The sequence below is a fragment of the Oryctolagus cuniculus genome, chromosome 3, assembly GCF_964237555.1.
Source record: "Oryctolagus cuniculus chromosome 3, mOryCun1.1, whole genome shotgun sequence".
Classification (NCBI taxonomy): domain Eukaryota; kingdom Metazoa; phylum Chordata; class Mammalia; order Lagomorpha; family Leporidae; genus Oryctolagus; species Oryctolagus cuniculus.
In genome coordinates this window covers 68,090,669-68,103,635 of record NC_091434.1, presented here as the reverse complement: position 1 = coordinate 68,103,635, position 12,967 = coordinate 68,090,669, and the positions used below count along the sequence as shown (strand labels likewise).

The window sequence follows — 12,967 nt, the reverse complement described above, 5'->3', positions numbered from 1 at the left end:
TCCAGTGGAATGTTCCAGGTGGGTAGGAAAGGTGCCCACTGTATTCCCAGCTCCTCACGCTGTGCCTCACTAAGAGTATCTCTTACTAATTGGTGAGTCACTGAATAGTTTCATTAGCCTGCTACTTGTCAAACACTTGGATGTACATTGTTTTTGAAAAGTGAAGTAATTTATTTGAAGATATGTTTAACTTGTAAAAACCACATTACTACATTGGGCTTATTTACATCTTGGGGTTATTTTCCTGAATTTAAGCTGAGTGCTCACCTTTTATATACAGGCTCAATGGAAGCTTTTGTTTCTTCTAAGTGACATCATCACTTTTGAGTGATTCAAACTGTACTCATACTGCAAGTGTAACAAGATGTTTTTAAGATGTAAGTTTATATGATAACCTAGGCTACAATGTGACAGTCTTTCAAAATGGATATGACATAATCCAAACTTAAATTGGCACATTGTTTTACAGGGTGGGGTCATCAGAAAGATTGGCTTCCACTTGCATTATCACTTCAATATAGAAGAAGAAGCATGCTAGACTTGAAGTGTCAGTGTGAGGATGGTGGGCGTGACCAACAATGGCACCAGGGTGTATGGGGTGGCTGACATTACTGGCTCAGGAAGCAAGGGCTTTAAAATTCATGCTCTTCTGGCTTCAGAATTTTCACTGCCTTATGGAGGTGTCAAGGCTGGCTGTCCTCAGCCCCTACCCGTGCCTCCCACCTTAGCCACTCTTACTTTCTCCTATGCCATGAGAGTAAAAAGGTAGTCCCTGTCAAAGCCTGATACACACCAAGTTTACACTGTCTTAATCCACTCTTTGTTGCTATATCAGAATGCTTGAGACTGGGTAATTCATAAGGAAAAGAGGTTTAGTTAGCTCACAGCTCCGAAGGCTAGAAATCCAAGATGGGATGGCCATATTTGTTCGGTTGCTGGGGAGAACTTCGTTGCCCTGTGCATGACAGAAAACTAGAAAGCCAAGGGGTGCTGGCCAAATAAGGGGTGTAACAATGGAGCTGACCTCCTTATAACCACCTGCCTTCAGGGGCCAGCACTGTGGCCCAGTGGGTTAAGTTTCCCCATGCAACACTGGCATCCCATATTAGAGTACTAGTTAGAGTCTCTGCCGCTCTGCTTCCAAGCTAGCTTCCTGCTAATGCACCTGGGAAGGCAGCAGAGGATGGCCCAAGTACTTGGGTTCCTGCCATCCATGTGGAGGACCAGGATGGTGCTCCTGGCTCCCTGCTTGGGTCTGGCCTAGCCCATGGCTGTTGTGGGCATTTGGGGAGTGAACCAGCTGATGGAAGATCTCTAACTCAATCTCTCTTATTTGTTAATAAATAAAATTAATAAAGAATTTAATTAATAAATATTTTGAAAAACACCAGGCCTTCACAAGAACTAATCCATTCCCAAGAGAACTAATCTAGTCTCATGAGAAAAGCAACCATGCTTCTTCAAGGCCCCACTTCCTGACTGCCACATTCAAGAATTAAGCCTTGACATGACTTTTGGTGTGGACAAACCATCAGCAAACCATAGCACCACACCTGCCGGTCACCACGCAGTTAAACAGAAGACAGCCATATGGAAAGGCAGTTTATCGTTTCTCTTTAGATCCACCTTGCTTTAGTGTTGTGGTAGTTCCAATAGAATTTGGGAATTATTTCATATCACCTCCTCATTTCACAGCTGAGCACATAGAGATCTACAGCTAAGTGGCTTACCCGGAATCAGAATGCTTGGTGCTGGCAATGGGAGGACTCGAACCCAGCTCCTCTAACTCTCACGTGAACCAATCTATATTTTTCAGGCAGTTGAAAATTATTTCCTCGGTCCCACCATGTGCCTGACTGTGCTGCTCTTCACTTTCTTAAAAAGTGGCCGTAAGATGTAGTGCTCAGCATTGCAGCTCTTTAGAAAGGAAAAACGCATTGTAAGCATACAAGCAAGAGACCAAGGGGTTAATCAGAAAAGAAATAATTTTCACATAAAGTGATCTTTCTTCTTTTTTTATTGTAAGCTCAGCGAGAATTGTAGCAATACAGGTTGAGCAATTTTCTTTTTTATGAATCTCGTGCTCAATTTATGAAAGCCATTTTGCAAACCATTTACATGCAGTAAACCTTTGCTTTAAGGTTCTGTCATTTACCTTGGTCATGATTATTTATAGTCCTTTTAGAAAAGCCCCTTTGCTGGGTGCGCTCTCAAGCACAGCACTGCCATGAGGCCGTTTTCCACAATGCCTTTCAAGTCATCGTGTAAGCGAAGGCATGGCCAGTCTTGTCGCTAGCTGTCAGGCCCAAGGGGTTGTATAATGGCAACAAAACGAGCTGGAGTCTTGGACTCACCCACTGGGAACTCTTGCTACATAGTCCTGCCCTTTTATACCCTGTTAGTATCAGTTTGCTCCCTTGTAGGAAGGGAATGCCACCTTCATCCCAAGACCATAAACTAGAGTTTAACTGAGATACATTGTATGCGAGTTGCAGTGTAAGTTCTGAAGGGTTAATTTGATCATGAACTAGCTGGCTATAACATGAACTACTCTAAGTCACTGAAAAAAATGAATAGCATGTCTAATCCAAAATATTTCTGGATCACCCACTATATTCTACCTAATGTAATCCATCCAAGAATGCCAACCAGAGCAGGGACTTTTATTCTTGGCACATAGTAGGCATCAGATGTTGGTTGTAGTAATGAATAAAATAAAAATTCTAGATGAAAGTCACTGTGGTAGGCATGGTAGAATATAAGACAAATAATATGTGATACCAAGCCTTCAGGGGCTTATAACTACGATGGCGAGGCATAAGCTAACAAGGAGGTAGGTTGTGGCTGTAGGCAAGAGCAAAAAGCATGGTGGGCATGTCTAAAGCCTTCATCAGAGGATTGACATAGCAGGAACTTCCCCTTCCGCCAGCCTTGCCTGCTTACCCATGCACCGTGTGTATCAGGCACGGTCCCAGCAGGCCTAGATGTCCACTTGGTAGGCTTCCCCAGAAATGCATAGGGTGAAGAGCATTACAGAGATGTGGACAGAATTATGGGAAACAAGAGGTGGCAAGGCACCCATATACTAGCGACAGCAAGAGACATGATCGCCCAGAGAGGCAAAGGGCAAGACGGAGACAGGCAGGGAATGAGAGCTGGATCCAGGCATAGCAAGATTCTTTGTCAACACTCAAGTCCAAGTGGGAGTCAATGAAAGTCTAATTACCTGTCAACTGTCAGGTCAAAGTCAACAGGAGTTGGGGAAGGTTCGTATGCATTTGGTGCAGACACTTTATGTGGAGTTTATCTTGAGAGTGAAATTGCATCCTTTTAGAAGGCTGGCTCTCTGAAGCTGGCCTCTGTCACTCTGTCTTTGCAAGTAGCATCATGCAGTGCAATGGCTGAATATCTTCCTTGACTCCTGGGCACTTACCATGCACAGCCTTCTCAAGGTACGGAACAGGAGAAAATGGATTATTCCCTCAACAACAAGAGGCGAGTCATCCGCCTGGTTCTCCAGTGGGCTGCCACGTACGGAGACCTCCTTCAAGAAGATGACGTGGCCGTGGCTTTCCTGGAGGTACATGGGGGTCCTTCCTTCCAAGAATACAATGTGGTCCTGCCGTGCAGGAACCTAGCCATACACAGCAGCTTCCTGGGGGGGAAGTCATTGCACAATCTAGGCTTTGTTAGTATCTTCATTCACTATTCAGAGAGGTGCTTTAAGAAAAGCAAAGGAAAGCATCACCCATTATCCTGCAGCTCTAGTTCGGTAACTGGTCGCATTTTAATGTATTTTCGTCTATGCTTTTTTCCTTTTGAGTGTTTCCTGTAGTCGGAATCACATAGAATCCATCATCCCACAGGCTGCTTTTTCTACTTAATCCTTACATAAGGATTTTTTTTTTCCATATCAGTAAAGTCTTTATAAGAAAAAAAATTTCCCAGTTACTCAATTTCATTGGGTAGCTGTGCCACAGATATATTTATTTGCTCTTATCGTGTTGGCCAGTTTTCACCTTCGTGGGAGTTTAGTGTAGTGAACAGTTCTGTGCAGCTGGGTACGTCCTTGCTATGTTCCTCAATGTGGGGTTGTTAGATAAGTGAGTGGAGTGAAGCAGATGGTTTTATTGAGGAGTTACTGGAACAGGACTTGGGAGGCTGCGAGGTAGTTCTAAAGGGGTGTCATTTACTCTGCAAACACTGCTGTAAGCTCAGCTGGCCTGCTCTTGCTCCACAGTCCAGCACTGGCCCTGACACTGAATCTTTGATTAAAGGGGCCCCACTTTATCTGTGGGAATTTTTACAAAGACCCCTCATGGAAACCTTGCATGGTACCAAACCCTGTCTATACCCTGTTTTTTTCCTATACATACATGCCCATGATAAAGTTTAATTTATTAATTAGGCACAATAAGAGATTAACAGCAGTAATAATAAAAGAAAAATTCTAACAATGTACTTTGATTACAGTGGCATGAATGTCATCTCTCTCTCTCAACTGCCATGGGGCAGGGGGCTTACAGGGTGGACACATTGGATAAAGGGACAATTTACATCCCAGGCAGGATGGGATAGGCTGATGAGAGATTTCTCAGCACTACTCCAAACAGTGTCCAATTTAAGAATGATGAAGTACTTATTTCTAGAATTTTCTGTTTAATATTTTCGGACCACAATTGCCTGCAGGTAACTGAAACCACAGGAAAGCAAAACCACAGATGGTAGGGGCAGAATGTGCTGTACTCCCCCTCTCCCCTACATTTAGACAAGGTCCTGGCTTCTGTGCAAGGTGGCTTCCGGGGCCAACTTTATCAACCCAAAGTTGTACAATGAGTCATCCAAAAGGAATCCCCTCGCTTCTTTGTAGTGCATTGATTTCTCAGGCTGAGGGGTGAGGCAGGTTGACCAGGGTCTCTCAAGGCTGGGGGGGGAAGTGCTGTGAGAATGCGAGGGATCACAGGAGCTTGAGGTCCTATGTTGACCTACTGCCTCTGTCCATTGAGCGTGGGCCCTTTCCGCAGCTGACCCCAAGTGGCGGCGGTCATTTTCATTGTCTGCTGTGGAGGCCAGCACTCCCGTGCAATGCTGGGCACACTTGCTGCAGCTGGGTGGTCAGGACCGGGCACTTCCAGGCAGCAAGGAGGCGTGAGTTGGCGGCACACACTCAGCACCGATTCGGAACAGTGTGAAAGACCATGCCTGAATTTTTGCCACCAACAACTAACCACACTAGGGGTAGATGTTAAATATTAAAATAATATTACAAATAAGTACCAGAATTTCCCTTAAAAATGGAGATAAGAAAGTCATCTTGAAGCATAAATTATAAAACTCCCTCTTCTAGAGCATTGCATTCCATTGTGTCTTATATAAATAGATCACTTGCAATTTAATAATTGCAATTTAATTTTTTTTGGGGGGGGAGATTTTTCACTGTGGTAAAATGGAAGAATCTCTAACATAAAATGTGCCATTTGAACCACGTGTTAAATGCATGCTTTTAATGAAAGACATTCATTGCATTTGCAGTGTTGTGCCAGCATCGCCATTGTCTAGTTCCAGAACTTTCTCTCATTCACAGTTTTGAATTGAGACATACTGCAGCATTTGCTCCTTGCCACTTTCCCTGCGGTCCACGAGCCCGCGGTCTGGGCCGTCGGGGGCTGATGACACTGGAGCACATGTTAGCTGCTCTCACAGTGGCGTGCACCTTTTGCAGCTCTCATGAAAAGCCTGTGACCTTTGCCAATTGCAGGAGTTTTACGTGTCTGTGTCTGATGATGCCCGGGTCATTGCCACCCTGAAGGAGCAGCTTCCAGAACTGGAGAAGATCGTCAAGCAAATGTAAGGAAGGGCTGGGTCTCGGCCGCCCCTGCCTGACGCGGAAACATCTCCCCAAAGTCCTTTGCTTGTGCAGAGAGGTTAAAGCTGGGCTTTCCGCAGCCACGCTGTGTTCCGACTCAAGTGGACGGGGCAAGCACGGTGCTCTCGGCCCAGGTGCACAGAAGGACTGAGATCCTGTTGGCTGCACTCAGCATGGGTGGGCTGTCAAGGGAAAGCCTGGGGAGCAAGACCCTCCTTTGGGGAGCCCCACTCATGACATTGGGGTCCCTTCAGTTCAAAGCAGAAATTCAGCAAGGGGCAATGAAAGACAATTTGAGGGCAATTCCTTACAATGAAAGGTCACCTCCCACTGCCAAAGCTGGTCCTGACACTTGTGTCTTCTTTTGAGACCAGAAGGGATGCATACACTGCCACTTGAGTTAGCCATTAAATCCTCAAGAGGGAGCCTGCGGCTGGAGAGACTGGCAAAGGCAGAAATCCTGGGTGTCGCATGGGCTCTGCCGGGGACCGGCCTCGGACGCGCGTGCAAATCTCTGCTGTCCCTGCGTGCTTTGGTCTCTTTATTTTATTTTATTTTTATTTATTTATTTATTTTTGACAGGCAGAGTGGACAGTGAGAGAGAGAGACAGAGAGAAAGGTCTTCCTGTGCTGTTGGTTCACCCTCCAATGGCCGCCACGGCCGGTTCCTGTGCTGTTGGTTCACCCTCCAATGGCCGCCACGGCCGGTGCGCTGCTGCCAGCGCATCATGCTGATCCGAAGCCAGGAGCCAGGTGCTTCTCCTGGTCTCCCATGGGGTGCAGGGCCCAAGCACTTGGGCCATCCTCCACTGCACTCCCTGACCACAGCAGAGAGCTGACCTGGAAGAGGGGCAACCGGGACAGAATCCGGCGCCCCAACCAGGACTAGAACCCGGTGTGCTGGCGCCGCAGGCGGAGGATTAGCCTAGTGAGCCGCGGTGCCGGCTGCTTTGGTCTCTTAGAACACAGAGGCTCATGTTGCCTGCTGGAGGGACCCTGTGATTACACTCTGTACCAACAGATGAAAGTCATATACACACGACGCAGCGGAAAACAGCCATCCCCGTGGTATTAAACGATGTGCTTCCTCTATTTCCCGTAGCTCAGAAGATGCAAAAGCTCCACAAAAGAAAGTAAGTGGCATGGATTTGGATTTCCTCCTTGCGCCCTGGAGAGTCCGCGCTCCAGAAGTATCCTATGTGTGTTGTGATACACAAACATGATCTCTCCCGACGGGCCTCTGCTTGCTCTCAGACGCCTTCTCGGTGAGTTGCTAGCCCGCCCTGGTCCCTATCCCTCATGGCACTTGCTGTACTGCCTATTTTTGCAGCACAAAGTTCTTCTGCAACAGTTCAACACGAGCGATGAGAGAAGCCAGAAGCGCCAGCCCATCCGCGGCTCTGACGAGGGTGAGAATTTTCTTCTGACTCCCAGTGCATCCCAGTGAAATCTTCCCCGCGGGAAGTGGCACCACGGACCCACAGAATCGCCTTGGTCAGAGGTGCCCTTTTGCGTTGCGAGAATACCTGGTGCAGAGGAACTTGTCCACACTTCCCCAGTTCTACCTCTCCCTGGCTGCCACCTTTTCTGGAGGGGAATGTGGATGGTGTCAGGCCCAGGTGTTAAGGGTGGTGGGAAAGGAGCTGGTGCTGTAGAACACGGGGCATCTAGCCTGGGAGAGCACTCCTGCCCTGAGCAGCTGCCTCAGCCACTGTCTAGGAGGTGAATGTTCTGGCTTTAGTTTTTCAGCCGTCTAAGATTTCTCCAAAGGTTTGCAACCCACAGCCATCCTCATAATAATGATAACATTTTCATGTTAAGCCACAAATGAGTCTTGTCATTTAGGAGGGCCTTACACCCTAAGAATCACAGTAGTTGCAATTGATTCCCAGGTTTATGTGATCAGAGGTGAGCCTGTGGGTACCACATATAGGTCTGTTGAGCGACATACATCAGAACTGTGTGGCCCAGCCCCAAAGCACACAGACCAGTGAAGCGAAGGAGTAGTAACGGCAGCAGCCGCTAAGGCCTGGGCAGAGCTCTCCTGCTTGCAGAGATTAATGTCAGCTTTGCATTGTCCTTCAGGGCAGTCTAGGGTGCAAGGATCCTCTATTTCTTGTGACCATAAAAATGCTCGGAGGGCAGGGCAGACCCAGAACCCTGGCATAAGGACACTTCTCATTTTTTCCCATGACCTGTTTCTGGTCTGTCCACAAATTCTCTATCGTTCTGGTGACTGGGGTTGGCAACCATATGTACACCTGTTCTAGGCCAGTGCTAAGGGAAGCAATTTTAGAAGCAGGCAGGCCTGGGTGTAGGTGTGTGCAAATAGGTGAGAATGACAAGATGGTGCAAATTTGGGAGGTAGAGTAAACATTTTGCATAACGTGTGGTTTTCTTAAGAACTCCAAGACCAACTTACCCCACTCTGACTGCCTTTGCCTAGTTCTGTTTAAGGTCTATTGCATGGACCACACCTACACCACCATCCGGGTGCCGGTGGCCGCCTCGGTGAAGGAAGTCATCAGTGCGGTGGCCGACAAACTGGGCTCTGGGGAAGGCCTGATCATCGTCAAGATGAGCTCTGGGGGAGGTAACAGCCTTTATTAGGACTTGGGGCTTTTTGGAAAATGGGACATCCCATTCAAACAGAAACCAGGTGAGGGCTTACAAAGCCACTGCAGGCTGACCCAGAAAGATGACCTGGGGCTGTGTGCACTCCAGAGAACAGAGGGGGCCTGGGTGGGTGTCTTGTCGCCTCTGTCCTGGAGGCACCTGCTCTGAATCCGAGGGAGGTAAAGCAATGCATCCGAGGTGGCTGGAACTGTAGACTCTGGGTGCATGCCAGCCTGGAGTTCTTTCCGTGTGAACTTGAACCGAGAGCTCTAGGGCTTGAAGCCCTGACAATGTGCACCCTAAGGGAGACTCTGCCTTGACCAGCTACAGGCTCCTGCTTTCTGCAAGTCTGAAACAGGAAGTGGTCCCAGGCTGGTCCTTTCCCACTGACAGCGATTCCCTCCTCAGCCAGTGGAGAGGGCAGGAGCCCAGCTACATCCGATGACAGGAGGGATGCTGACCCTTCCTTTCGCTGGCCTTGATCACTCTGTGTACCCTGAAATGCCATTTAGTCGTCGGCTCTCTGCACTGGCCTTTGTGTGGCTGAGACAGGAGAGGATGGGTTACCACATTGCTTGCCAGGGAGCAGGTAGCCAGTAAATACGCAGCTACAGTCCACGTTGCAGGAGCTTTAGGAATGCTCGCTCAGCAAGAGACTGGAGGGAAGTGACGTCTCCGGAAATGATTTGATGCCCCGGCGGTGGGGCGGGGTCCTGCAGACAGATGAGCCTGTTCTAAGGCAAATGAGTCCCTGGATGTAGGATGCTGAAGTGCCTGGTGGAGTCCAGGATGCCTGCCATTCTGTCCCAGTTGCACAGGCCCGGGATGTCTGTCTTCGCTGCTGGTAGCTCCCCGGTGCCTCCCTCGCTTCCTGTACGTCTTTACCCACACTTCAGGGCCTCGCCGAGGCTTCCCTCATCCCTAACTCTGATGCGCTTTCTAAAACGCCAGCTTCTCCCTGTGTCATTACTTCCTAGCCCCTTCCACTCTGATCTCTTCCTCCTCACCCTGTTTCCTGTCTGCCTTGCTCAAGGGGATGGACGTGCATGTTGGACAGGGATTTTCTCCCTCTGTTTTCCCCAGTGCCTGGCACAGGGTCTGGCGCGTAGTATATGCTCTGTACATATTTACTGAATGAGCTAATTTGTAGAATGTGCAAGGAGTTAATACTGTTGCCTTCCAAATTAGAGAATAAGCAGGAAAAATAAATAAAGTTTGCATTGAAACCATGTGGGACCTCAGAAACCCCCTAAATTGTCTAGAAGTCATCTTTCTGTCTCCAGTGTGCTGGGCGCTATTGCTACCTAAAAACATACGTTGTTATACATAGCAAATGCGGTCAAGCTGTATAATTGTGGCTGCAGCTGTAACGGGGTGAACCGACCCTCGGGTGTGTCCGGTCCTGCTCTGTGGTCATCTCTGATGGCATCTGGGTCTCATGTGGCTGTGTGAGAGCTGCGTCTTTTTTATTCAGTGGGTCCCTTCAGCCCTGTATTTTATGCGGTCCCTCTGCGTGTCCCGGCAATTCACTGAGCTGGCAATTTGTTGGTGTGATTAGGGCAGTGCAGCAAATCTCAGATGTATTTAATAGGCAATCTCCTGCTTTGTGTGTTCACAGAAAAGGTGGTGCTCAAGCCTAATGATGTTTCCGTGTTTACCACGCTCACCATTAACGGCCGCCTGTTTGCCTGCCCGCGGGAGCAGTTCGACTCACTGGTAGGTGCAGACGGCCTCCGCGGAGCAGCGTCTGCAATCAGCAAAACTTGTCTTGAGCTTCATTGTGCGGTCACAAACCCCGGGGCTGAAAAATCTTAAATGCTCCTTGGCTTTTCCTCTTTCTGGGTTCTCCTGGGTAAGTCTCAGGTGTTCCCTGGAGATGCTCTGAGCTTTGGCTTTTTCTTCTATGGAAATCAGCCCAGTGGCACTGCTATGAGGGCATCGTTCAGCTTCCAGCACTCTGAGCTGAACTTCACCGCATTGAAATGTCCACAGTTTAAATATTCACATTAAAAGTCGAAATAGTTAGACCAGGATGCAAGTCATTTTTTTAATGCTATTTATCAGGGGAGCATAGAAAATGCATAGGAAATTCGAGAACAGACTCATTCCCTAAATCTCCAAAACACTTTCGGGCCACACGGTTTGCTGTAAAGGACTAATGGACCCACACTAACAAGTGAGTTAACTGCTCTCTTCTGCAGGTAGAAGGTTCATTTGTATTTATCCTATACAAATTAGGGGGGGTGGTGTGTAGCTACTGAAATACCTTGGAACAGCCAGGGGGCCAGAGCGGAAGGTGAAGGCCCTGTGCCCTCAGCCTTGGCACAGAGCCCTTGGGCTTCTCTGCTCAGAGAAGGGCAGCACAAGGGAAGTCACGCATCTGAAGGACATTCAGGAAGTCCTTGCAAATGCCGATTAGGAAAAACCACGTGTGGATTTCAAAATGGTTTTGCACCAAAATGGATGTGCAGGTAAACTCCATTAAGGGGTGCATGTGTGGTGCAGGGCTCAGACAGCTGTGGCTCTCATCAGGTTACCTGGGTCCCCATACCGGACTGGCTCCGGACTCCAGCTTCCCGCGAATGCAGACCCTGGGAGACAGTGGGGATGGGTCAAGTGACTGGGTCCCTGCCACCCACATAAGAGACCTGGATTGAGTTTCGCAGTTCCCAGTTTCAGTCTGGCCCAGCCTCAGCATTGTAGGATTTGGGGGAGTGAACTAGCAGGTGTAATCTCCCCTCCCCCACCCCTCTCCCCACCTTACACGCTCTCCCTCTCTCTCATTCTCTCTCCCTTTCTCATTCTTCCTTCCTTCCTTTCTCTCCCTGTCTCATTCTTCTCTCTCTGTCTCTCCCTCTCCCTGTCCGCACCTTTCAGATAAAGAAAGAATATGATCAAGTAACCTGCTCCCACTTTCCGGGAGGCACTTTGGCTACCGGAATGACCCACGAAGTTTTCCAGTTCACCCAGTCAGGCCTTTCGGGGAAATCCCGAATCCGCTCCCTGGACTTCGTAGGGCTCTTTTTCCTCCTCGAGACCCTGGGTTTCCAGTGTGAAGAGAGCACGCATGGACACCGCAGGGCAGCGGCATGGATTTGTACACTGTGTGAGTTGGCGCGCGGAGCACCTCGGCCATGTGGCTCTCACTTCCCTGATTCGGCCTCTCTCTCCCGGAGCCTCGCCTTCCTCAGCCCCCAGTGCTGTGAGATCGGACACGACTCAGATTCCTTTCCTCTATTTTTGAACCATTGTTTTCTACACTGTCTCCCAACGTTGAAGGATTAAAAAAAAAAAGGTTGTCAGGGAGCGCCACTGCCCTCTCCTGGGAGGGGTGTGGCTGCCGCCCCCGGGAGGGCGCCGCATATGTGACGCGTGGACTACGCAGCACAGCGGGCAGGGGCCTCCCTTGCCAGCTGGCTCTGGGCCGCAGTGGGGAGCGCCGTGTACAGATAGGCAGTGTGGACACCGGCCAGCTCCCTAGGGGGCAGATCCTAACTTTTTAAGCCTCTGTTTATTTGCACACAATCCTACAGCCTTCCAAGTTCTTAGTCCTTGCTTGTCTTCCATTTTAAGGCCTGAGTAGTTGGAAGGAATTTGCTCTAGAACAAGTCCCCCAGACATGAACTTCTTCCCTGCCAGCGCACTGTTACCCACTGTGCCCCAGGGCCTTTCCTCCATAGAGCTCCTTCTCCAGCATTCTAAAGACAGCCCTTGTAGGCAGGGGCCCCGAGCATGACTTTGCAATATTGGACATTGCAAACCCTTGCATCCCCCAGCAGGTGCTTTGGCGGGGTCTGCTTTGCACTGGGCTAGCTTCTGTATGACACGAGATCAAGTGCCGTGGGTCCTCTGGCCTTGCCACAATTACAGTCCAGGTAGGGAGATGAGAATGACCCAGCAGCCTGGATCAGAGCACGTTTTCGTGTTAACTGCCTTGTCTGGAATGAGCTGGTTGGCCGCCACTTCTGCTCAAAGCCAGGGACTTTTGTTGGTAGTGTTACCCTCGGACATTTTATTCAAACGTCAGTGTGAGTGCCCAACAACTTCCAGTAAAATCCCATGGAACTGTAGTTTGGTTCCACTTCTATCCATCCACTAGTTCCTCAGACTTTGATTTAGTAACTTGTACAATGATCCGGGCATCAAGGATGGCTCTGGCTCTGGGATGGCCTCAGCCAATCCACCATGGGCCTCATACCTCGTGGAGCTCCTGGTACCCTGCAGTCAGGGAGAAGTCAGCGTGATTAGGGGCCACTGCAGAATGAGAGGGACGGTGTGCGCTCACAAGACACGGGCCAACCGTCGCCACCTCTGTGTTGCTGATAGCACATCCTCCTGACGTCTTAATTGTCACGCCTGGAAAATGGGAAGGCAGCTGGTCTCCCAAGCACCTCTCTCCAGCTGTAGCACAGGAGCCATCTGTACAAAGGGGCGGGGAGGGAATCCATGGAGTTCTGTGTCCGTGTGCAGGCAGGGTTCCCAGCT

General features: G+C 49.2%; 1 protein-coding gene across 12 annotated transcripts in view; it reads left to right on the top strand.

Annotated features, from left to right (window-relative positions):
• The window catches only part of RAPGEF4 (Rap guanine nucleotide exchange factor 4), a 328,804-nt gene that overhangs the window by 290,701 nt on the left and 25,136 nt on the right, over positions 1-12,967 (top strand). For all 12 annotated transcript variants that reach the window (XM_070070679.1, XM_002712290.5, XM_070070683.1 and 9 more), the window contains 6 exons: positions 3,430-3,580; positions 5,759-5,847; positions 6,969-6,999; positions 7,197-7,275; positions 8,313-8,459; positions 10,101-10,198. In XM_070070679.1, coding sequence (XP_069926780.1) covers positions 3,430-3,580; positions 5,759-5,847; positions 6,969-6,999; positions 7,197-7,275; positions 8,313-8,459; positions 10,101-10,198 — 595 coding nt within the window. The remainder of the gene's footprint in view (positions 1-3,429; positions 3,581-5,758; positions 5,848-6,968; positions 7,000-7,196; positions 7,276-8,312; positions 8,460-10,100; positions 10,199-12,967) is intronic.